This window comes from Pteropus vampyrus, unplaced genomic scaffold (assembly GCF_000151845.1).
Source record: "Pteropus vampyrus isolate Shadow unplaced genomic scaffold, Pvam_2.0 Scaffold331, whole genome shotgun sequence".
NCBI classification, from domain to species: domain Eukaryota; kingdom Metazoa; phylum Chordata; class Mammalia; order Chiroptera; family Pteropodidae; genus Pteropus; species Pteropus vampyrus.
In genome coordinates, this window is record NW_011889112.1 from 981,169 (window position 1) to 1,006,677 (window position 25,509).

The following is a 25,509-nucleotide window of genomic DNA, read 5'->3' on the forward strand; positions in this document are numbered from 1 at the left end:
AGAAATAGAAAAGTCTAACTTTAAGATATAGAAAGTAGAAAAGGGGCTGCCAGGGGCTGAGAGGTAGGAAAATTTAGAGAGGTTCATAAAAGGGTACAAACTTTCAGCTTTAAGATATATAAGGTCTGAGGATCTAATATAAATCATGGTGACAAGAGATGATAATACTGCACTATATAATTGAAGTTAAAAAAATAAGGAAGTTCAGCAAGTTTGTGAGATATGAGAACCAGTTGTATTTCTACATACTAGCATCTGAAATGAAGTGTTAAATAAAGCTTGCTGTGTTATATGATAGATACGTTAATTAACTTGACTGTGAAAATAATTTCATGATATATACATATATCAAATTATCACATTGTGCACTTAAATATATGTAATTTATTTGTCAATCATATCTCAATAAAGCTGGGGAAAAAGGAAACCTCTTCCATTTACAAAAACATAAGAAAATAGAACAAAAGTAGTGCAAGATTTGCACATAGAAAACTATAAAACATTATTGAAAGAAATTAATGATGATCTAAATAAATGGAAAGTCACCCTATACTCATGGACTGGAAGATTTAACAGTGTTAAGTAGGAATACTTCCAAAAGTGATCTGGAGAGTCAATGAAATTCCCATCAAAGTTTCAGTTTGCTTTTTTGCAGATATTGACAAACTGATCCTAAAATTCATATGGAAGTGTGAGAGACCTCTTGAAAAAGAACAAAGTTGGGGGCTTACACTTCCTGGTTTCAAAATGTACTTACTACAAAGCTACAAAGCATTTGAGTAGACATTTCTAAAGAAGCTATACAAAAAAATAGTCAATAATTACATGAAAAAATTCTCAGTCCCATTAGTAATTATAGAAACACATACCAAACCATAGTAAACAGATGAGTATAATAAAAAAGACACACAATAATAAATGTTGGCAAGGATGTGGAAAAGTCAGAACACTCATACATTGTTGGTAGAATGTAAAATGATGCAGCCCCTTTGGAAAACAGTCAATAGTTTCTCAGGAAATTAAACATTAGGTTACCATTTAACCTAGCAATTCCATCTCTAGGTATATATCTGAGAGAAATGAAAATATGTTTACCCAAAAACTTGTACATGAATGTTCATAGCAGTGTTATTCATAATAGGCACAAAGTAGAAACAACCCAAATGCCCATCAACAGATGAATAGAACATAATGTAGTATATCCATATGATGGAATATTATTCGACCTCTAAAAGGAATGAAATAAAGATACATGTTACAACATGAATGAACCTTGAAAACATTATGCTAAGTGAACAAAGCAAGTCACAAAAGACCGCGTCTTATATGATTCCATTTATATGAAATGTCCAGAAGGATAATCTATAAAAACAGAAAATAGATTAGTGGTTGCTTAGGGTGGGGTTAGGGTAGGGGAGAAAGTGACTACTAATGTTTTATTTTGGGGGGCAGTGATAAAAATGTTGGGAACTTAGATTATGGTGAACTTGATTATGAATATACTAAAAACCATTTAAATTGGTGAATTTTATGATATGTGAATTATATCTCAACACAGATTTTAAAAACTAAAATGAAAATCTCTTAGGACTGATGGGAGAGACCTGTTATACTAGGTGACCTCTAGAACATGGCTCCTCACATTTAGGGGTCTGCTGTGGCTCCCTAAGGTGGAAGATGGTGGCGGCACCCTCCTTAGGCTCAAGCACTGGATTCTAGAACTGAGAAAGAAGCTTTTGGATCTGCACTGGCCTGGCCAAGGGACAAGTGTTAATGGTGTTTCCTCAGTGCTTCCTTACTTTAGGGCTTTCTCACTGTGAGGCCCACACAGCAATAGGAAAGTGCATTCACACTCACGTGGGTGATCTGTAATCTGAAGAGCACTTTCTCCACCTTTCTTAGTTGAGTGATCACACTAATCCTGAGAGAAATTCTGTTATTTCCATGTAATAGGGGAAACTGAAACCAGAGAGGATGGCCAAGATCAATCAGCATTTAGTGGCAGATTTCATGATTCCCAGCCCAATTTTCTTTCTACTTCCAATTGCGCTGTTTCACATCTACAAAATGTCTGCTCCGCTTTCTGCTGAGAAAGGGAGACAGGCTACAACAGTGTCAGCCCTTCTGTTGTTCTCAGCAGAGATGAGGGCCATTATGGCATCTGTGCAGGATATCAATAGATAAGAATGTAGTTGTCTTGGGCTGAGAGTCAAATGGAGACATATGATGCCATCTGCTTATGGTTCTCTGACAGAGGTCTATGTCTCAGAATCACATGCACATCATATTACCTAGAACTCTCAATGCCCCCTCATCTTTAAGACACATCAAAAACAATGCTCTAGCACTTGGATTTACAGAAATATTTATTAAATGGAATCTGACAGCTTTGACATTACATTTTCAGGTGTGCTTCTTGCAACCTGGTCATTCATCCAGCTCTGCAGGCTGGGGTTCTGAGAATGGAGTGCGAACATCGGGGTCCACAGAGGGTGGCCGTGCCTGTGCTGTGCCCATCCCTCTTCTCCACATGACAGGTGCAAGACCCTGGGTTCTCTCTTCTTGCAATCCTTTTGTGCATGGGTGTTCTGCCTAGGACACCTCCCCATTAGGAACTGGGCACAATTCCCACTTATCCATACCCCATGTTTCATATTATTCACTCTCGCCTGATTGTGACTCACAGATCCTGAAGTCTCTCCTCAGTAGCAGGTAAAGAAACAGCTTTACTGCTTCCCCCATGGAGGACTTATGGGAATGTGTTTGTCTTTATTCACCTGGTTTTATGTATGAAGTGGGTTACTAAAGAAAGAGGTCTGCTTATGTGAGACACTTGCTGAATTTAGGTACCAAAATGATACTAGCTTCTGGTTGGCTATTTCCATACTTTTGCAAAATACCTTGTAGAGGGTGTTGAAAAGGGTACCAAAATGAACACACATTTCTTATCTAGACCTTAAAGTATGTGCCCTGAGGTATGTTTTGCAGAACTGTTGTGTTTGCTCACACACACGAACTGGGGAGCCATGTAACTGTTTTTTCGGATTGCTCATTAATTAAGATTGCCTGTGAAGAAGTGTTTGCTCTTTCTTGCAACAATCCCATGACCAAAGATACTTTTTAGAAATGAAAACTACATTGCAAGTCTTTTAATTAAGGAATAGCTGATGGAAATTTCTTTGCTCAATCTGGGTTAACTGTCACTTTCATGGCCTCATGACAGAGAGCTAGCCTGCCTGCTCACTTTTCTCCTTTCCTCCCTCTTCCTCTCCTCTTCCCTTCAATTTTGAACAAACATTTTTATTGTTGTTGTTCTGCTACCAGGCATCTAAGCATGGCAGAGCCACTTCTCTGTGCTGTGTGAGTCTTCAGGGCATTACCTCTGTGGTCCCTGCATATAATAGTAGGCACTGTGTCCTGTGCTGTGGCATTCACTGCTGAAGGTTGACATTGGTTTTCAGGATCCTTTAGGTTACATCATCTACTTGGAATCTTGGAAAAGTTCATATGGTTGGGATGCAGAGAGCCCTCAGTGATGCTTCTGGAATGAGTGTCACTCATCTGGCCTGGCTCTCCCCACAGTGAGCACAGAATGGCATTGTTTCCCTGAGCAGCTCTGTGACTCTTTGCTGCCCAGCACCAGCTCCAGAGCAGACAGAATGCAGCTCACTGCTGGGTGCTGTTCCACCCTCTGCAGGCCTGCAGCTTGGACTGTCCTCCCCATTCTGAGCAATATTGGTTAGGGGTCAGGACCCATGGCTACCTTCAACTCCTGCTTTTGACATGCGTAAGTTTCCAGTGCATCCCTGGGCCTTCAGAATGGAGATCTTGCCTCAGAGATGGGACAGGCCAAGTCCTTGCTAAGTGCTGGGCTCTGTATCAGGAGCAGAAGAAGCCTGGTGGCTTCTCCTGGGGCTGAGGCAGCCTTGTGTGAAGTGGGTGTGACGATCTCTTTGGGGGAAAGCACAAGGGTTTTTCCACTCTGTGTCCAGAAGGAGGAACTTGTGCTGGCTTGAGGCAGCGTGGGCTTCATTTGTACTTCCCTCAAGGCTTCTGCAAGACCAGACAGGCTACTTGATGGCCCCAGAGGCCCAGTCATCACAGGATATCTGGTTACCCATTGAAGAGCTGACCTGCGAAGACTCTGTGCTCCCTAGAGGGCCCACGGATATCAGGAAACTTCACACAGGGCCATCAATCTAGGCAGACCCCTCACTGAGTGTCCCCTAGGCTGGAGCAAGCAGTTCAGTAGAGGCCAGTGCCCGTGAGAGAAGACAGGAAGAGCGGAGTCTGAGGTGGAGGGATGATAGGGGTGGTGTCAGAGGTGGTTTCCTCTGGCTCACTGTCCTCATCTTCCAGGCCTTCAGTGAGGGCTGGGATGATCCTGACCACACTGTCTTCAAAGTGTACCTGCTTCTTCTTGGCCAGAGAGTCAGCTGGCTCCAGCGTCAGCTCTGTCAGGGCATCGGGGCACTGGAAAGCACTGGGCTTCCTAGTTCCCTTCAGAATGCTCTTCATGTGGATGAAGAGGGAGCTGGGCCCCTCCTTGAGGGATCCGCGGAAAGTGTAGGTTTGCTCAGTGTCCCCAGAACCAGTGGTGCTAATGGCGCTGCTAGAGGGGTCTGTGTACTGCTCTGGAGGGGCTAGCACCTCAGGGGCAGCTTTACTCTTCTTCCGCTTGCTCAGCAGGAAATAGGCCAGGCCAGTGATGATGAGCATGGAACCTGGAAGAGATCTGGGAGGTCAGGATGCAGGATATGTCCTGGAGAAAAGCCAGAGGCTGTACGGGCCCACTGTTCCAAAAGGCCACTGCAGCATTCTTGTGTGGCTACGCTCAGGCCCCCTGTGCTCTAGTCTTTTCACCTAACTTGTCCTCACACAACCACATCAGACTCAGGTGGCAGGCCTGACACCCAGCCGAGGCATGTCAGCAGGGCCAGTACCATGCTAGGGCCCTTACCTTGACCATTAGCTAGAGGACACTGTGCCTGAGGCTCCCTTCCTATTGACAGCTGACCCTAGTGCTGCCTAAACAGCCTTCTGTCACCGTGCTCAGCGTCCCTCTCAGAATGACTTGTTGGAGGTGGACTTGTGATACCTTCACTGGGCTTGGACTCTGTCTTAGATACAAGGCCCCATCTGCTGAACCTCATCCCCATCCCAGAAGTGGGGGACCCCTTCAGTTCACAGAAGGAAGTACAGATACCCTTGGGTGGGGCTGGTGTAGCACTGGCCCCACTCCTGGCCCTTGCACAGACTCCAGGAATGAGGACTTTCTGTCCTAGGCTGAGACTTGCTGCTCTAGTTTCTCTGCTGGGAGCCCTGCTCTGTCCAGAGGAAGGAGGGATGGTAGCTGTTCTTCCTGCCAGGCCCAGAGCCTCCTATGACTCTCTCAGTTTCTAAGGAGTGGGAGGCTGTGGCTTGCTTGAGTCTCTGCAGTGCTGAGCCCTGCCCAGGAGTCCATTGGAGGACCACGTGGAGCGGCCTTGAGAGGCTATGACTGGTACATTAAGAGAAACCACAGGAAGGGAAAGGAGGCTCTGCCTTTCAATCTTGTCTCACTGGGAAGTTGGCTTCCTGGCATTTCAGATGGGTTGTGAGAAGGGCACAGGTTTCACAGCTGGGAGGAGGGTATTAGCAGAAAACATCATGGACAAAACCCAGAGGTGGGAGCATTGAGTCCTAGGAACTGGGCTGACCAATAGGGTCTATGTGGTGGAATTGGAGAAAATATTGTGGCTCTGAGGGTTTTTTTGGGCCCCATCATAATGTGTCTTCCAAATCAGGCTGAACAGTTTGGATCTGAATCAGTAGACACTGGGGAGACAGAGACGGGTTTGGGCAGAGGAGTGACCATCTTATACTCTCTGAAAGCTCAGTTCGCACACATGCATTGGAGGAAAGACCAAGTCCCTTTTGGAGATGCAGCCTCTAGACACCTACAGGAAAGATGCCCTTCTTGGGACATTCCTGCCACTTAATCATCATGGACGATGTCTGACAGGTCCTCATCACCACAACCTAAGCCAGAGAGGGCAATGGGCCAGTGGGGACCTTGTAGTCAGTGTTACTGCAGGCCGAGGAGAGGAAGATTCAGCTCCTCCTGTTCAGAGCCCACCTGTGGTGGGGACTGCCTGCCTCAATTACCTCTTGGAGCTCCTACCTGGGATGGTCACATGCCAGACCAGGACAGGATGGAGAAAGCAGGCCACGGACAGCAGCATGTAGGCAAGGAACTTCTGAAAGCAGCCCAGCCAGTGGGCCTTCTCCCTTGCTCTGTAAGCCAGGGACCCAGGCTGACACCTAGGAGGAAGTCATCCAGGATTAGTAGGAAGCAGGAAATGACTCAGGAAAGCCCCAGCAATACATGAGGCTACAGGAGGCTGGGATAGTATCCTACGGTGGCTATGTTCTTAGCAGTGGCCTCTGGCTAAACACTCCCCTGGGTAGGAGTTCTTACTTAGGGGTTCTAAACTCAGGGGTCACACCTGAGCCCCTCCAGAAGAGCGGCAAAGGCAGTATAAAGGAGAATAGGAAACTCAGGGATCTACTGGGAAGTCCACGGTGAATTGGAGGTGTGCATTATGGAGCTACATAGCTGGGATAGTTGTATGGATTGTGCACTGCACATGGGCCTGGCTAGGTGGGGGAGCGGGCTAAAATCCAGCTGCACCCTGCTCACAGAGTCTTGCCTAGGCATGAAATAGCATTGGCCCAGAGGGGCTTCCTTCTTAATTGGCATGCACAGTCCATACGTGAGCCTGGCAGAAGCCTAATACTCAGCAGGTTTCCTCAAGTTTATTGCCTTCAACTTTTGAAGGAGAAAAGCACTTGCCTTTAGGTTTATCTCCTTCATCTTCTGAATTGGCCTGGAGCAGGGATCTGCATCCTGCCCAGGCTAGTTTTGGGGAGTGCTGGTCCAGACCATGGCCCACCTTCCACACTCAACTGCCATGGCTCTCTGGTGCCTCTCGTTGGTCATTCTTTTGTGACCAGACCCTGCCTGGGAGTGGAGGAGTCCAGAGCTGGTAAAATGCCCCCTTTAAGTCCAGGGCTCTTCTCTCCTCTGCCCCCCAGAATTTGCAAGGATCCCTTGGTAGTGGAAGCTACTTACCGGAAACATATTGCCAGCAGATGAGCCACAAAGTAGGCCCCTTCACACACGGAGATGGCGGCTCCTATAAATCTATGATGGAGACAGGTGAGGGAGGCTGGGCACCCTCTGATTCTTCCTTTGCTTTCCTGTAGGCATTCTTCTCACAGCATCTTGGCCTCTTGGGCATCTAAAGACTACCGACTTACTTAATCCTGTCACCCAACCAGCAACCCCAGGAGCTGTCTCTATGCCAGGGCGTGCACGTGGTGGTGGAGGGGTTGGGGTCTGGGGCCCATAGATAGATGAGGAGGGAACTGAAGGCCAGCAGGAAAGACCACTTTGACCACAGCATTCCTGTGTGGATACTGGCAGGCAAGTCCTTCTACCCATTGTCACCAGGATGGACACCCACTGCCCAATTGTGAAAGCCTTACAGTTGGATCCATTCCTGAACGCTTTACTTCTCCCTCTTGTCTCATCATCCAAAAAACTCACCAGGAAAAGCTGATCACTTTACTTAAATAGCCTTAGAATCAGTTCCATTCTCTCTGGCCTCATCTGTATCGCCTGAGTTTGAGCATTGCCCCCTGGACACCTGCACCACTTTCCCCCTTTTGGCTTCCCTGACTCCCTGGCCCTCACCTTGTGCCACCTGGCCCTCCACTCTGTCACCGCCAGGCTGCCCCCAGGGTTCCTTCTGATACCCGAATATCATCATATTCCTCCCAATCTAGAATGTTTAAATTCCTCCTCATGCTCCAAGTGTAGTCCAGGGACCCTCCAATCAGAATCTCCCGGGGAATATTTAAAATCATAGATTCCTGGGCCAGTTCCAGACTTTCTATATCAGATTCTTTGGGACTGGAACTTACATTTTTTATTTTTATTTTTATTGGAGACTATCACTGGCCTGTAGAATTGAAATTTCTTAGCATGTCTTTTAAAGCCCTACATGAGCTTCCATATTCCTTTGACTACACAGGAAGCCTATCAGGTGCCATAGGGCCATAGGTGTATCTCTCTTGGAAGGACTCATCCTTCCTCCTGTTGTCTATCTAGTGATCTCTTGCTTCTTCATGTTGTACTGTGTGACTAGAGCCACCAGTTTGTGAACTCCCTTAGGTAGTTCTCTCTCTAATTCTTCATGAAGCCCACGCCCACTCTGGGAAAAGCTTATTAAGCAATCCATGGACTTGCATTGGAGTAAATGAATGAGTGAGGGAAGATGCTACCTTGCAGGAAAAGGTGACTTGGGGGTCAGGGTTTTCTCAGGGCCCTGGGAATCGCTCCTGCTACTAATCAGCTGTGTGACCATGGGCAAGGGGCTTGGCTGCTCTGCGCCTCAGTTTCCTCAGTTGTAAACTGAGAGCAATTATGGTGCTTCAACAATAAATTGTTATAAGGACTAAATGAGTTTATTTTTGTAAAGCCCTTCAAATGTGCTTGGCACATAATGCTCATTATGTACATATTAGTTTCTCTCTCTCTCTCTCTCTCTCTCTCTCTCTCTCTCTCTCTCTCTCCCTCTCATCATTTAGTATTTAATCTCTAATTTCTCCCACTCTCTCTATGCTTCCAGGTCTTCCTAACTCTTACTCCTTAGCTTTTAAATGGTAATAGCCTTTAGCCAATAGTGTGGTCACTATTTGTGGATAAGTGTGAGGAAGGCAGTGAAGAGAAGGAGGAAGTGTCTTATGGGAAGAAGGAAGATGGGAGAGGAAGCAAGTATGGAAAGAAGTGGAGAAGAACAAAGGGAAAGCTAATGACAGATCAGTTCTTACTGGTGTCTGCTTTTGACCATGGCCCCTGCTTGGTCCAGGGGATACAGAGAAGGCAGTGACAGTCATACATGAATGCTCCAAGTATGAGGGAACACAGTGGCAGGAGTCCCAGATCTGTAGGGGGGAGTTCATATGTGTGTAAGGGAATATGGGAGGAAGAAGGGGTGAAAGGAGGGAGGGAGGCAGGACATTTGTACATTTGGATGGCCCTTTAGGAATTAGTAGGCATGAGTGTAGGAGGGATGGGCAAGGTTGGCTGTGGGTGCCAATTCCACGAGGTTGGAGAGCAGGGCACGTGCGGAATATATAAAGTAGTTCACAGTGAGGTGAGGGGGACCTGCTGGTGGAAATAATGTTTTCTAGGACTAGATCACAGAGTTACCAGATGTGCGTAGTGTCCCCTCAAGACAGGCAGAAGAGTCAGGAAGAGGCAGGGTGATAGGCAGAAAGCAGTCAACATTAACTGGCCAACATTACCTGTTACAGTAGGATGATAACCCCCAGGTCTTACCCAAAGTGATGTTTGTGGGTGAACTAGGCAACCTTATGGAGAGGAAGAAGGCCCGGGCCTGCTTTGGGATTCTAGGAAGACAGGGTATAGCAGCTGGGACAGGCTCAGTAATACATGGAGGATGCTCAGAGCAAGAAGGCACTTCTAGCCAGCTAGGCAAGTGTCCCAGAGCAGGATGCCAGGAAGAAATGTCAGGCTTCGGGAATGCTGAAGTGTGTGGAAAGGCACCCATGGTGCTCGCTCCACAGGATGAGCAGAGGTTTAGAGGTGATGTGATGTGGGTGAGTTTGGGAAAGAGTCAGAAGCTCCTGGGGCATAAACTGAGTGACAAGGAATAAAGTGGATGTCAGAAGATGACAAAGGAGTGTGGACTGGAGGCTGTGGCAACCCTCACAGGTCATCAGAGAGATCTGTGTTTCTACGTGGCTGATGTTGTGGCTGTGTGGGATAAACTGGGAGGTTGGAATGTGGTTGAAAGATGGTGGGTGTGATCCACCTGGCACACCAAAGAGCTTGTCTGAGACAGGAGGATCCTTAGGATGCAGACGAGGCCACCATAATGAGGGTGGACAGGGAGAGGGAGAGTAGGGGAGAGAAGGATGTAGCCTGGTGATCCCATAGGCAGACAGGGCTTCCTGTATTTCTCAGGATTGTGCAACTGAGAAACTGGGTGGTCATAGCCGACAGAGACACCAGGCTTTCTTCCCAGTCTGGGACACACTGCATAGTGACCTCCTTCCCACCAGGGGGCATTTGCAGAGGCAGCTGGTAGAAAAGAAAGGACAGGGGCTGGGGAACTAAATGAACTGGGCCAATGAGTACGGGCCCTGCTCATACTTATGTGGGCTGAGCTGCTTACTCCTGCTAAATGTTCTCTTCTGCAAATCTAGAGTAATATTCACTTCTACAGTGCTGTCAGAGTTAAAGAACATAATGTAAATAAAATATTTAACTGTGCTTGGCATAGAAATGAGTTCAAACTTATGGTCCTTTGAGCCAATTCCTCTCTCTTTAAAACAAGATCTTAGTCAATATTTGCCAAATAAAGGTCTTATTGAAGAGATAAATGGGTAGGCAGATGGATGAGTGGGTGGATGGATGGGTGGGTGGATGAGTAGATGAGAGATTGTATGGGTAGGAGGATGGATGATAGGATAATTGGTTGATTTATGGGATTGTCTCTCTAAAGCTCTTCCCAATGCAGGGAATATCCTAAGGTCTCCTCTACTCCTTTCACATCTGGGATTGGATGGACTTAACATGGGAAAAGGTAGGCTGCCCTGGGTTAGTCTGAGCAAATAGATTTAGGGTGAGGTGGAACAGACTATGCAGGCAGGGAGGGTCACATTCACATGTACTCACAGCAGGTAGAAAGCCAGGCTTTTGAACTGCCCCTGGAAGAAGGTTTCAGTGCCCACGCTGATCAACACTAAGAGGGGAAGAAGAGAGGGGAGAATGGCTCAGGCGCTCCAGCCATAGCACTTCTCTGAGGAGGGCTTCTTGGCCATGGAGTGAGCCTTCTACCTGGGGATGGAGGCACAAGGTGTGTGGCACAAGGATTGGTGGCTGGGAAGATACAAGAAAGCAGAGGCCTTCTGAATCGGTCTCTAAAAACCAGAGTAGTTACAGGCAGAACGCTTGAGGTCTTTTTGTACATTCTCTCCAGAGCACCGACTCCATCCTTCTCTGCCTGCATTAGTCATGCCACTACACCTACACCTGAGTGCCCCCAAAGACAGCCCATGCTGACAGGCCACCAAATGCTCTGCTTCACAGCTGTCTATGTGTCTTGGCCTCTAGGGCTTTCACCACCCTTCAGGCCCACACCTATGTGTGCTGTGTGTCTGGGCTTTGGTGCTTGGCCATGGGTTGGACCTGCTTGTTCTTGCTGTTTCCATGACCTCTTTTCCACTTGCTGATTTGGCAGCAGCATCACTCACCTTTGGCTCGTTGCTTTCGACCCAGTGCTGATTAAGCCCGTGGGGTTTTCCTCTGACATGGGATGCTGCTCAACCTCATCTCTCCACCTGCCCTTTCTTGGCAGTTGATGCTCAAATGCTTGTGCTCAAACACTTGACTTTCCATTTGTCCAGGGTAAATTTCGTCTTGGACCTACCTTTCCAGACTTGCTGGCTCCCTGTCATCTCCTCACAGGGACGTCCTTGCTCTCACAGTTTTACTCAACCAGCTGTGGCTCTGACCCCACCCACTCACGGTTAGAAACATTCCACAGACAGCACTCAGATGTCCCAGGAGACCTTTCTCCAGGACCATGCTGGCCCAGTAATCAGACTTATTTCTGGCCCTAATTGATCGCACCTCAAGTATCCTGCATTTCTCTTTTTGGGCTCAGATGACACACTCTGGTATTTGCCATTGTGGCTTCACTTTGTATTCTCAGAAAGTCAAAAATGTCAGGCTGGACTGTTGAATTTGGCTATGAGTGGTCCTTCATCTCTGCTACTCATGGGCTGTTTCCCTGGGCCTGATGCCTCTCTTCTCTGACAGAGATACTGTATAAGCTTCTAGCTCTGGATGACCTGAGCCCTTTGTCCACTGCAGAAATGCTGCATCCTGAAACACAGTGTGGAACCCCTCACTTCTGGGGGGATTGTGAAAGTGCTGCAGGGTGAAGGGGATAGAGCTCTTTGATTCTTAGTGATGGAGGCTTTCAGCTCTCCTCTGTGCTTGAGAGGAGTGGAGGACACTGTGTCTCTGTCCTCTGTAGGTACCAACTGCTCGCTGGTTCATCCCAAGTCAGGGGCCAGGGATGCAAGTCAGCCACACACTCCTCCTCAGTGTCAGTATAACCTGTAGAGCACTTAATAGTTTACACACAATGGTCACACACATCCTGGCTCCTCATGGCAGCCCTGTGACACAGGAGTTCTATCCTCCACGTTTTACAGGGAGGAAAATAAGGCTCAGTGACTTGGTGTTGTTCTTATCAGAACACACATATGCCAGTATGTAAAAGACCTACAGATCAAACTTGAGAATTCTGGCTCCAGGTGGTGGGCAGTTTCTTGGTTTTCACTGTCTACTAGTGTATGTCTATGTTGTGTGGTGGTGTTGGTGTGTGTGTATGTGTGTGTGAGTGTGTGTTGTAGGCAACTGCTCATTTAATTTTCAGTATGTATCCTGTCCTGTTCTCAACACTTAACTTTTATTAACTTATTTAAATATCACAATGTTCCTATGTGAAAGTACTATGCTATCCTCATTTTACAGAGGAGGAAACTGAGGTACAAAGAGTGTAAGCAAAACAAATAAACCAACCAACTTTGGATACCTAGGTCAGATCCTGCATGTCAGTCTCACATTTGCTAGTTAATAGCTGAATCACTTAATCTCTCTGAGCCTCAGCTTCCTCATTGTCAATAAGCTAATCGACACCAAGCACATCACAGTTGCTCAATGAAATTGTGTGGTAATTTTTGGCAGGGGCTTTATTCACAGTCTTTTATCATAGTCTTTGTAGATTTGCATGGGCTTGTGGTGGATGACCAGCAGGTGGCAGGAAAGGTTCTTGAGAACTTGGCTCCTTTCCCTGACTTGTACTCACGTGGCGTGTGGAAAGCTATTAAGGAACCTTTTGACTGATACAAAGGGTCAATAGTTAAAAGAGAATTGGAGGAACAAGAGAATTGGAGGAACACTCTAGAGCCAGGGCTGGTTTGCAGTTAAAAGAAAATCAAAATAACAACAGAGAAATGAAATAGCTAGGTTGGAATTCCAGTTCTGTGTGTTATGATCTTGATAATATGGGTAAGTACTTAACCCATCTGAGTTGGGGTTTTCATCTGTGGAACAGGGAAAATAAGTTATACCTCACAGAGTTATTGCTTGGATTGGAGAAAAGTGACCGGTCTGAAACGCAGGTTTTTGTAATTGTGAGTGTCAGGTGGCCAGTACACATGAGCTCCTTTCTTACTCTCACTCAGGCCCTGGCAGCTTTCTCAAGCTCCAGCTAGCTCCTTTTGCATGAAAGGAAGTGGTGTCACCACCCAAAAGCTCTCAAACAACTGCAGCCATGCTAGAAACTGCAAGCCCAGGGACAGAGGGTGCCCTTTGGCTAGAAGAGGAGGGAAGGTCAACGGAGGCTGGGCATGGGTCCTCAGATGAGGAAATCCCTTAAGGGGATCCAGTGGGATTCTCATGGGAGCCCTAAGACCCTTTGGTACTGGGGCCAAGGGTAACCTGATTTCAGCTTGATCTTCCCAGTTCTGGGGCTCATGTTCTCAGAGGCAGACCATGTGATGTTGCGACAACGCAGACCACCATGAAATCCTTTCTTCTGTCCCCAGCATCTGTCTGCCTTTAGCCTCGACCCATGATCCTCCCTTTGTCCTGGAGCTATCTGGCCATACTCCTTGGTGTCTCCTGGCAGCTCTTCCTAGAATGTGCTTTCATCTTGTCTTCTGTGGCTTCCCATTGGGGTGATTTGGGGTCAAGCCCAACAAGTGGGCTTGAGTCAGGCATCAGGCTCCACTCTGGGGTTTGCTTGGTTTAGGGGGAGAGATGTGATATGGACTGAGAAAAATATAGTGACTCAGGCTGTAAGAGAGGTTCACCTAAGTGCTCTGGGGGCCAGAGAGAGAAGGGCCATTCCTTGGGATTATCAGGAAAGATTTTATAAAGATTGAAGCAAAGTCGACTGGGAAAGGAGGCAGAAAATGCATGTGCAAGTGGAGGGGCAAAACACTGCAGAAAGACCCTCCTCCTCGCCATCATAACAGCAAGTTATTTCTTTTGGATCAGGGGCATATGGAGGGGGCAATGGGCAGTAACTGTGGACTGGGGCCAGAACTATAGGTCTTTAAACACCAGACTCCACAGGTTGGGCAGGGGAGCTTTGAATGTTTTGAGGCAGCTGAGTGACATATTCAAATTGACACTTCAGAAAGCTTCCTGACCTCAGGCAGAAGGGATAGGAGGCTTTGGTGATATTTGGTTAAGATTGCCTGGCAGACACAAGGTGGTGGCACAAGTACAGGACTCTGCTCAGAATGCTCCTGGCCTCCCCCTCTTCCAGTTTCTTTGTTGGTTTGGCTTGAAGCAAAGTTCTGATTGGGGGCTTCTGATGGTGTGCCCAGGTGGCACTGTTTACCTCTTTGCAGTGCAGGGTGCCCAGGAGAGGGGAGAGTTGCTCTTTCTGGGGGCCCAGACAAAGAGGCTTCTGAGGCACAAAGGAGAAGGGCATGCCCTGCTATCATATGATGGTCTTTCACCATTTTCTGGGGAGTGGAAGCAGAGGTGTGAGATGGTCACAGGTGACCAGAGGCATTTGGGTTTGGAAGCTCCCTGGGTGTGCTAGCTCAGCTGCCTCTCCAGAGGTCCCACCACATGCCATACATTGGAGTAGCTTGACTGGAATCTCTGCCTTTACAGGGCTCTAGTTCAGTATTAGATGGGTGGCCTTCATCAGCAACTCACCCCAACAAATGACACTGAGGTCTTTGCCCAGGGGTCAGCATGGTCAGAGGAGCTGACAATTTGACATGGACACAGGGAGACAAATGCCATACATGTCCCCAGAATCAGGATTTCATTATAACAAATTCTCTAGGGTCAAGAAAGACTTGTCCCCAGAACACTCTGAATCTTGGCTGTGTTATTCTCCAAGCTGCAAGTGGGAAAGGTGCTGGCAGGTAAGTGCTATACTGCTTTTACACTGCTGATAAGTGGCCTATCATTCTATCCCTTCTCATTATCTGTCCCTTGGAATCTCATTACCCCTTGTCCCAGCCCAACAGAACCACATGACAAGCTCACCCTAGCACAGTCATCTGCACCCCTCTATCTCATGTCCCTGCACAGTCCCCAGGGAGGCTTCTTGCACGGCTCAGGTTAGAGCCAGGTCTTCCTCCTCAAGAATTTGTGGACAAACCTGGCCTCCTCATCATGTCCCCTTCCCTCTAGTCTTTGTCCCTCCTCTCTGGGCTGGGTCTGACCCTCTCATAGTATTTTCTTCACAAGGTTCTCTTCTGAGTTGCCTCCTTGAACTATGTTCTAGTTCAGGCTTAGCAGGATCTGAGATTCTGGACCAAGAGGCTGTGGTGTAGATCTGGGCAGGGCAGCTACCTTCTGAGCATCTTCTGGGCATCCTGGAACTCTGGTCCCAGAGTGTGGGTGAACTAAAGGTAGGGGGGTGCTGTATCAGAGAAAATGTGAGACTTGATCAGAAAGTATAATGTGGCATTTAGTAACCTCCAATAACTCTCACAAACCTGTTTGGGGACAATTTTCCAAAGGTGAGAGAGTCCACTCATTCTCTACTAGAGCCATAGACTCAAGCTGACTAGTGAATACATCAATTTTGTTTGGCCTTATAGAAGTCCTTGTGGTAAATTGCAGTGATACCCCCAAACCTTCACCCCTTTTGGTATCCATACACTTTATGTGACTTCATAGTGAAGCCTGTTTCCCCAACCCTTGAATCTGGGCTCAGCAATGTGACTTGCTTTGAGCACTATGCAAGCACAGACGTGAAATCTGTGAACTGGCATGCTCTCTTGTGCCTCTGCCATTATCACGGGCACATGCCAGAGCCAGCCCGCTGGAGCATAAAGGACGCAGAAAGCAGAATGGCCTATTTCATTCCAGCCGAGGCCAGTCTAAATAAGCCAACAGCCCCCAGATAGGTAAGCACACCCAGCAAACATTAGCAGAGCTGCCTAGCCTACTTCCTCAGGTGTGTAAATAAAAGCTTATTGCTGTATGCCATAAGGTTTTCAGATGTCACACAGCATTATTTTGGCAATAGATAACTGACACATCCACTTTCTAAAACAGCTTTATTGAGGTATAATTGATGTATAACAAACTGCACTTATATAATGTATGCAAGTTGATAAGTACTGACATATGAATATAGCCAGGAAACCATCACTACAATCAAGATAATGAATGTGTCTATCCTAGTATCTTTGTAATACTACCCTCTTACTATTTCAACCACCTCCAGGCAACCACCAACGTACATTCTGACACTAGAGATTAGTTCTCATTTCCTAGAAATTTATAGAAATGGTATCATATAATATGTACTCTTTTTTTGGCTGTCTACTTTCATTCAGCATGATTATTGTAAGATTCATCCATGTTGTAGCATGTTTTAGTTGTCATGTTTTTCTATTGCTAAGTAATATGGATATACCTCAATTAGTTTATAATCCATCTGTTGATGGGCACTTGAGTTGTTTCTAGTTTGGGCTATTACAAATAGAGATGCTCTGAACATTCATGTACAATATTTGCATGGACTATTCTTTCTTTTCTCTTGGGTAAATACCTAGGAGTGGAATGATTGGATTATATGGTAGGTTTAGGTTTAATTTTTTAAGAAACTTCTAAGCCATTTCCAAAGTGAGTGTACCATTTTACATCTTCATCAGTATTGTATGAAAGTTCCACATCATTTCCAACACTTCAACATTTGGCATGGTGAGTCTTTTTACTTTTAGTCATTCTAAAACTGTGTAGTAGTATCTCATTGTGGTTTTGATGGGCATTTTCATGATTAATGACATGAAACATTTTCATGTGCTTATTTGCCATCGTGTCTCTTTGTTGACTTGTTTTTTCATCCTCTTAAAATTATATTTTGAAGAGTAAAGTTTTTAATTTTGATGGTGTACAATTTATCAAGTTGTTCTTCTGCGGACTGAAATTTGGCATTGTATCTAAGAAATCTCTGCCTAACCCATCACCAAGTTTTTATCTAACTGTCTAGGAGTTTCATAGCTTTAGTTTTTACATTTAGGTCTACAATCCATTTTGAGCCTTTTTTTTTTGGTATATGGTACAAAGTACACATAGAACTTCACTTTTTGATAAATGGATGTTCAGTTGTTCAGTACCATTTGTTGAGAAAGTTATCCTTTTTACACAAAATTGCCTTTGTATTTAAGTCAAAATTCTGTTGTTCATATGTCTAGGTCTATTTCCGGGCTCTGTTGTGTACCATTAATCGATTTGTCTTTGTGTCAAAACTGCACTGTCTTGAATTCTATAACTTTATAATAAGTCTTAAAATCAGGTAGTGTTAAATTTTAACTTTGCTCTTTGTTTAAAAAGTTGTTTTGGTTATATTATGGCTTTTGCATTTCTAGGCAAATTTTAGAAACAGCCTGTCAATTTTTAGAAAAAAATTCCCACTAGGATTTTGACTGAGATTGCATTCAGACTACAGGGCAGTTTTGAGGGGGAGAATTGACATCTCAATGATATTGAGCCTTTTGACCCATGAACAAAATATATTTTTATGTATTTAGGTCTTTTTTACTACCTCTCAGCAATATTTTTTGTTTCCAGCATATAGGTTTTTGCCAGCTTTATCTCATAATATTTTATATTTTTGATGCTATTATGAATTATAATAAAAATTTATTTTTCTAATTATTTCTTGCTAATATATAGAAATACAATTAATTGTTGTATAGTGATCTCATATTCTGCAATTTTGCAAAAACCCTTTATTAGTTCTAGGAGCTTTACTGGTATATTGCATCAGCTTTTCCAAGACAATCATGCCATCTGTGAATAACAAGTTTTTCTTCTTCCTTGCCAGTCTGTTTGCATTCTATTTCTTTTTCTTGCCTTATTAAACTGGCTAGAACCTCTGTTATAATGTTGAATAGAAGTGATGAGAGTGGACATTCTTGTTTTGTTACCAATTTTAGGAGAAAAGTGTTTAGTGTTTTACTTTTAAGAAGCTGTAGGCATTTTGTAGATGCTCTTTTTAGACTGATGGCATTTCTTTCTATTACTAATTTGATGATAGTTTTTATCAAAAAATAATGAATTTTATCTATTTAGATAGTATCTATTTAGATAGTAATATGGCTTTTCTTTTTAGTTTGTTAATATGGTCAGTTATATTAAGTTATTTTAAAATATTAAAGAACCTTGCATTTCTGAGATAAACTCTATAATATATTATCATTTTTATATGTTTTTATTTTAATTACTAAAGTTTGGTTTAGAATTTTTCTATGTTGATGGGTGATACTAGTCTATAGTTTTCTTGTGATGTCTGTCTAGTTTTGCTACTGGAGTAATGCTAGTTTTGTAGAATGAGTTGAGAAACATTCCTACCTTTTCAAATTTCTTGAAGGGTTGTATAGAGTAGATATTATTTCTTTCTTGAATGTTATAGAATTCACCTGTGAAACCATCTAGGCTGATACACTACTTTTTGGCGATGACTTTATTTACCTGGAAGGACTCTGAAGACTTGACGGGTTCACTGATACTATTGAGAATATTGCCTCCAGCACAGAATGGCTTTTTACTTGTGAGGACCCATGAGGAGTATTCCTTCTATGTCTTGATTTTAGGCCAAGATATTTGCTTCTTCTTCTATCTTGCATTCAAAGAGAATACAACTGCTCATTCTTCCCCATGGCAGCTTTCCTGGTGCCAGGAAACAATGACCATGCCTCCAGGTGTTCTCTCTCCATGCCACACAGGCTATGTTTCTTCATTTGACCTACCTTGCCTATGGAAAGCTAGGAAGGCTCAGGGAAAAGCTCCAAGAGAACTGCCTCTCCCCAACGTCAGTCACTTGTATTTGACTTCATTCCTTTATGATAATAACCCGCTCCAGATGTTTGTACAGAATTAAGGTCAACTTTAAAAGAACTGTCAGCCCATGTAAAATAAAATGAGGCTACAATATTCCTTCTTGTTGATATAGAAATCCTTCCTACAAGTGGTATAGAAATAAACAAGTTCCTGTGGGTTGATCTTAATGACCCAAGCTCAAAATATGACAAGAAATGTTACTCAGTGTAAGACCTTTCACAGTGTAGCCTATCCTCCCTTTCCTGCTTAATGGTCATATATTGCCTTGTTCCTTTCCTCTGATCTTCCTCCTTTGTCTATCCTGCGAGAAGAATCCTTTACTCATGCCGTGCAGTTCTTGTGTGTTCTGTGTGTTCCTCTAAAATAAACCAGAACGAATGAGAATCTATGTACCAGACATTTTCCTGCTTTAGTTATTGTTTCATTGAATGTTCACAACCCCAAAGGGTAGATACAGTTGTTCTCCCCATTTCATAGATGAGAAAATTGATGTTTAAAGTGGTTAGGTAACATACCTAAGGTAGAGAAGAACACAAATTCATTCTGCCAAAAACTATAGATTAGTGCTTGATGCCAAGATGTATATTTTCTAGCTTATCTCTCTGGTCAGACCACGTGCTTCTCTAGGCAGAGGTCATGCCATCCTAATATATGTGTCTACATTGTACAATGTGGGAATAAATGAATAAATGAATCCTAAGTGGAGTAAGAGATTTCTTGTTCTTAATCTAAGAAAGAGGACACAGACACAAATAAGTAAAGAAAGAAATGCTTGAACCAAATTATATTATCCGTCAGTGATAGGAGGATAGATATTTTACTTATTAGGAAAATCAGATTGGAAAAAGAAAAGAGTCAACATCCACTTGGAGGATCTGAGAATAATGTGGGTAATAAATCCACCTGTGGATGTGTTGGAGTGCATGAAGCTTCTATGTCAGGAGTTGGCCATGGGGATGTACATTTAAGAAGGGTAGAAATTAGCATGGAGAGCCCAAGATGATTGCCTCAGAAGCATTAGTTTCTGAAGGCTTTGAATAGGGCTAAGGTCAAACTATGCATTTGCTGTACTCTTTAAAAAATAATGAGAACATCTGTGTTTAAATGCTTCTTTTGTCCTAGTCTATATTAATAAGCCAACTCTCCATTTTGAAAGGAGTGTGTCAGGAATAAGGCTGCTGGGAATGTGGCTTTGTCCTTAATGTAGAGGAGAGGTTAATGAGTCAAAAACTGGAAAAAAACAAACTCCTAAGTGATCCCGGGTTGATCCAAAGTAATTGATTTAAGAGAAATAGCACGTTACCCTGACAAGCAAGGCTTGCTCAAAATGGCCTTGCCTTAATCCCAGCTCATATCCTAGTTGGCTGTGTGGTGCCTTTCTCTTTGGAACTGTGTACCTATAGGCTCCAAAGTTTCCACCTATCATTGCTCTGTGAGTGGGCAGACTGGAGCTCCACTACCAGACTTGCTGGCTACTGGAATGTGACCTCTGCAAATCTATCTAAACATTCTAAGCCTCAGTTTCCTCACTTGTAAAATGGGACTAAGCTCAGCCTTTGGCCCTCAAAGACATTAGTGGAGCTTCAGTGAGATAATGACTTTATAGCAGGTTGTCAGTCATGCACCTCTGGATCCATAAATGGAAAGTCCTACTGTGATAGTTCCCTCTGGAAACGTGTACAGATTTGTCCCTGGATGAAGTTCAGGCAGGATGGTCATGGTAGTATTAGTCAAAGCATGCATGGCAATCATTCAGAGACAGAATGAGCAGCTGGATCAAATATTAGGAAGTGTTCGATCATTCTTGACTATGCTTCATTGTAACTATATCCATCCTCACCATGGCCCTACCTGCATGAGCTCATGCATGGTCAGGCTGACTCTTGACAGGGGTGCTAGGATAGACTGATAGGTGTTCTTAATTAGGTTTCATTGGTACCTTCTGTGTGTTTTGCATCCCGCATCCTGGGGTCACTCAAATATGGAAATATATGTTCCTTAGCCTGATTTAGGTGGAGGGCACATCGACTAACAGTTGAATCTCAGGAGTAGACCACCATCAGTTCAAATATTGCCTTCCTGCTTCTTGGTTGTGAGACCTTGAGTAAGTTGCTTCACCCCACCAAGCCTCAGTTTCCCCCTACATATAATATGGATGAGGATGACCATGATAGTACTGCAAAGGATAGTTATAAGGATGAAATGAGATACCACATTTGAAGCATGTAGCAAAGTTTGGCTCACAGTAAGTATTCAAGTAATAATGTTCATTGTCAGCTATTATACCTAGAGCAGGGGCTGGAAGTATTTTTTAAAAAGCCCTTGAGTGTTGGCAGCAAAGAACTTGAAATGTGAGCTCCTTTGCTCTGAGGAAAATTGGGAGGCCTTACAAAAGGGCCCAGAAACATTTTCTTGGCATCTTCTCTTTTGGGGAAGCCCATGCCCATCCATATGCAAAGACATAAATGTGAGGAAAAGGCTTTCCCTCCAGTGGTCAGGGCCTAGGGAAATGAGTCTGCCTTCTTTCCTCTGCATTCCACACAAGTCTGGGGCCCTCACGATGCCTCCTGTACCAGAAACAGGGAACTCCTCCCATTCCCTTCCTTGTAGGCTTGGGGCAGGGCTGAGGAGTGGTGAGGATGTTCATGGAGATTTACACTTGGGGTTAAAGAGGACTGCAGAAATTCAAAGGGAAGCCAATCCTGCCTTCCCAGAACAGGCATGAGGTCCAATCCCCATGCACAGGCCCTTTTCTCATTTTATAAGGGAGCATCGCCCTGGAATGCTGCACTCCCATCTCAGTTATAACCCATTTTCCTAGGTCCCGTATCCAGATGGTTAGTCTGCAATGAGAATAATTTATAGGTTTGAGACTCCCCTGGAGGCTGAGTCTCTAACTTAGGATGTCATGACTGTGCATTCAGGTAGACCCAGTGAGGACTTGCTCTGAGGGGTAGACAGAAGGTATCCGGCATCTGCACAGGGAGTGCGGCACTCTCACGATCTGTGCAGTTCCCCAGAATGTCTGCTTCTCTGGGTAGCTGCTGAGGCCACATCTCAGTAATAAGCACTGAGAGGTCACATATGTGGATACACACACACACACACACACACACACACACACACACACACACACACGCTTTCCCAGCCAAGGAGGTCATGCAAATGAGTGAAGCCAGCTAAGTGTAAGACTATGGAGAGAAGTGGATTTGTGATGACCTGGAAACCTTATGACGGATTTAAAGTGAGAGACTTTTTAATTTCAGAAACATCTCTAGCTGGGTTCAGTCTATCCATGGACTTTTTATTTCTATTTGGTTGTAGCAATGCTCTGTCTGTGTCCATTCTGTGATGTGGGGCTGGACAAAGGGGTGAGACAACATGGCCTGTGGGACCACTGGACATCCTAATGATGCTTCATCCAGAGGGGGCTGAGTAGAGAGGGAGAGATGAGCTCAGCCAGCAACTGCGGGCTTTGCCATCCTGGTGGAGTTTCCTGGGGCCTTGTACCTTTGTAGCTTCTAATAGCCACAGATCCTGTCTGCAGAAGGGAAGGAGGTCCTCAATGGGAAGAGGGAGGGGAAGGAGGAGGAGGATGGGAGCTGCCTGGTCCCTGTAGGTGACTCTGGGCGACTCTGGATTACATACTATTCCTAGATTTTGTAGAACCTCACTTCTCTCCACAGTTCCACAGTGGGATCAGGAGCTACAGTACATCTCCCAGAGATTCCGCGAATTAACAGCCTCTGTCTCAAGTCTTATTTCCTTTCTAGCAGTGATGCCCCTGTAAATGAGGTCTGGACTTCTAAACAGAGATTTCAACAGCAATGAGGCTTAAGGGAACAGGAATTTGCAAATCTGACACACTGGAAAAAGGCCAGGAGTTCAGTGATGCTGGAAGAAACTCGAGATATGCCCAAGAGCACCAAAAGCCCCTCTCTCTAGCTTTCTACTTGCTCCTAACACTCTAGAAAGACCCAGCAAGATTATTGGAAAGTTTGGCCATTAGGAGGTAACTTGTGGTCAATTTTTAGCCTGGATCCTATATCAAAACCAAGTGAGAGGCCCTTCCTCAGCACTAACAGTCCTCTCTGTACAGAGATAAAGGTTGTGGTCAAGAGGAATAGTTGCATGTGCGTGTGTGTGTGTGTGTGTGTGTGTGTGTGTGTGTGTGTGCGCGCGCGCGCATGCGCGTGTGCATGGCTGCAGATCCTTCCACTGGCTAAGATAAATCAGACTTTTAAACTCTCTTTAGATAATCCATTATAAGGATAAATATATTTTAAAACAGTTTCTAGATAGAAGGCAGTCCTCAGCTCTGGGTAGAATGTGGCAGGGGGACTGTCACCATAACATCAATAGCTGGAAATGGTGTGCATCCACATTTGGAAACCAGGGCTTATAGGAGGGCAGGTTGAGTCAATATCAACAATCGTAAACCAGGATTTGAACCCAGACACGGAAACACAACTTAGAGTGACCTTCCCCTCCCCAAGATGGGTAGTTGGGGGCCTTGGTGGTCATTCCCACACATGTAGGAGACAAGGTTCTTTTGACAGAGGCTGGAGCTATCTCTCCCACCAGGTCATTTACTCAGGGCTTCTGACAGAGCAATTTCAGCCCCTTCCTGGTGCCTACTGAGTAGGACTTTCTATCCTTCAAAGCAGGGAGCTCTTTGGCCAGAATTCCAGCCTTTTTGAAAGTCAAGGGATCAATGCTCTAGTCTGGCTGTTTCTCTGACCTGAAACATGACTTTGGGCAAGGTCACTGTCCCTATTTGAGCTCAGATGTTCAATCTTATAACAGGAGAATGTGGGATTGGGTTATCTTGAATAGTCCTTTCTGTACTAACTCAGGGCCTACATGCTTCAGGCCCACTAGCCAGTTTACCAGTGAGACTGGCCTGGTTCCTGGGAATGACATGGGTCCCTTTAAGCTCTGAAGTCTATCATGGAGCTTCTTCCAAGAAGTATTCATCCCCACCTCCACCTAGCTATGATTAGTTTGTGCATTCTTGATCCTCCAAAATACCTGGCCAACAGGTCCAATTATCTCCATTACATGAACTAGAATGTTCAATCCCAGAGAGCCCAGGTGGTTCTCCCAAAATCACACATTGGCAAGTGACAGGGCTGGGGCTGGAAGCATCACTATTTGAGTCTGAGCTGGGGGCCATTTGCACCCACTAAGATCCATGCATATAATTTAGTCCGGTTGCAGGGAAGGACATGTCTCCTTCTTGTCCCCAAGAGACAATGGGGCTCAGAGCTAAGGGCTCAGAATACTGCCTGCTTACTTCTTCCACACAGATCCTGGCCATGGGGGCATGGAACTAAAGGTCAGGATTTGCAATGGGGAAGTGAGCAAGCAGCACTCAGGATTGTGCATCTGTCTATCTTCCTGGCAAGTTAAGCAGCCCATTATCAGGCAGATGAGGAAGAGGAACCCACTTTGGGGAACCATTTTCCCCCTAATCCCACAGTGCATTAAGGGAAGCTGGAGATCTCCATGACCAGCCCTCTAGCTCAGCCTGCTTGAGTGCTGGGAAGTTTCTCTCCATAAAATGAAGCTGTGGTCTGAGTAAAGCAAGATGTGCTCCATTTTCATAACTCTACAGTGAGGCATCAGCCTTTTATGCTTTCATCTTCAACCTCCATCCCTATCTCACAACAGCCCTCCAGGAGGTGGGGCACACCCCTCCACTCATTTCTAAGATGAGGATGCTGAGGGATCCCAAGGTCACACAGATGGTAGGTTGTCAAACAGATTCCGCACTGGGCCCCCTAGTTCCCAGTCCCAGGCTTACCCCACTGTACCAGCTGCTGCCCTGCAGAGCAGTGTTTCTTGGGGTCTTGGGAAGAAATGTGAAGGGCATTGTGGTCAGATGTGTCTGCCAGCCAGCTTCCACGACTTTGGCAGCCTTGTCTGCTTTACCTAGTGTGCAGGGGGACTACAGGAGGGAGGCGGGGTCTTACCTGCAGCAGTGGTGATGCCTAGGAGCCGGCAGGTGTATTCCAGCCCAGTCCAGAACACCTGCAGCTTCATGGTGCCAAGGGCAAGTGCAGGGTCCCAGTAGGGCAAACAACAGAGGCTCTGGCCTGAGATGCTCTCAAATGCTTCTGTGCAGTGGGAGGTTCTGGCTGCCGGCTCAGGGCCCCAGTGCCCTGGGGCCCTGCCTTCCCAAACCAGTCCCAGCCACCACAGCCTGGCCGAGGTGTGAATAGGACTCACCTTCCTGGCTTGACTGCCTGTGCCCTTTCCAAGCACTCAGCTTAATCATTACCTTGGAAGAATGTCCCCACTACTCTGCACAGCCAGGGCCTGACCTGCAGTCTCTGCAGTCCCAGTGGCCGCCTGCGATCAGGCCTATTAGGGCTGCGTTGGAGGCTGACAGCCAGGATCTGGCAATTAACTCTTTCTGGCTCAGAGGAGGGAGCCTGCCCTTCTCCCTGGCCCTTCCTTATTGGGCAGCTCCAGGACAGTCACACTGACCTCAGGCTGTTGGGATCCGGAGAGTCAGTGTCTAGAGGTGA

General features: G+C 45.5%; 1 protein-coding gene across 4 annotated transcripts; it reads right to left on the reverse strand.

The window, feature by feature from the left end:
- Window positions 1–2,348: 2,348 nt before the first annotated feature.
- TMEM72 (transmembrane protein 72) lies at window positions 2,349–25,509 on the reverse strand. 4 transcript variants are annotated; one of them, XM_011378142.2, is made up of 5 exons: window positions 24,952–25,509; window positions 10,751–10,817; window positions 7,115–7,186; window positions 6,164–6,303; window positions 2,349–4,724 (listed from the first exon to the last, which is right to left on the reverse strand). In XM_011378142.2, exons 1-5 carry the CDS (start codon window positions 25,019–25,021, stop codon window positions 4,246–4,248), a joined length of 828 nt encoding a protein of 275 aa, XP_011376444.1. In that variant the 5' UTR covers window positions 25,022–25,509; the 3' UTR covers window positions 2,349–4,245. The 4 variants fall into 4 exon arrangements, with proteins under 4 accessions (XP_011376444.1, XP_023377883.1, XP_023377882.1 ...); XM_023522115.1 differs by having other exon boundaries at window positions 7,115–7,178; window positions 24,952–25,027; XM_023522114.1 differs by having other exon boundaries at window positions 7,115–7,290; window positions 24,952–25,023.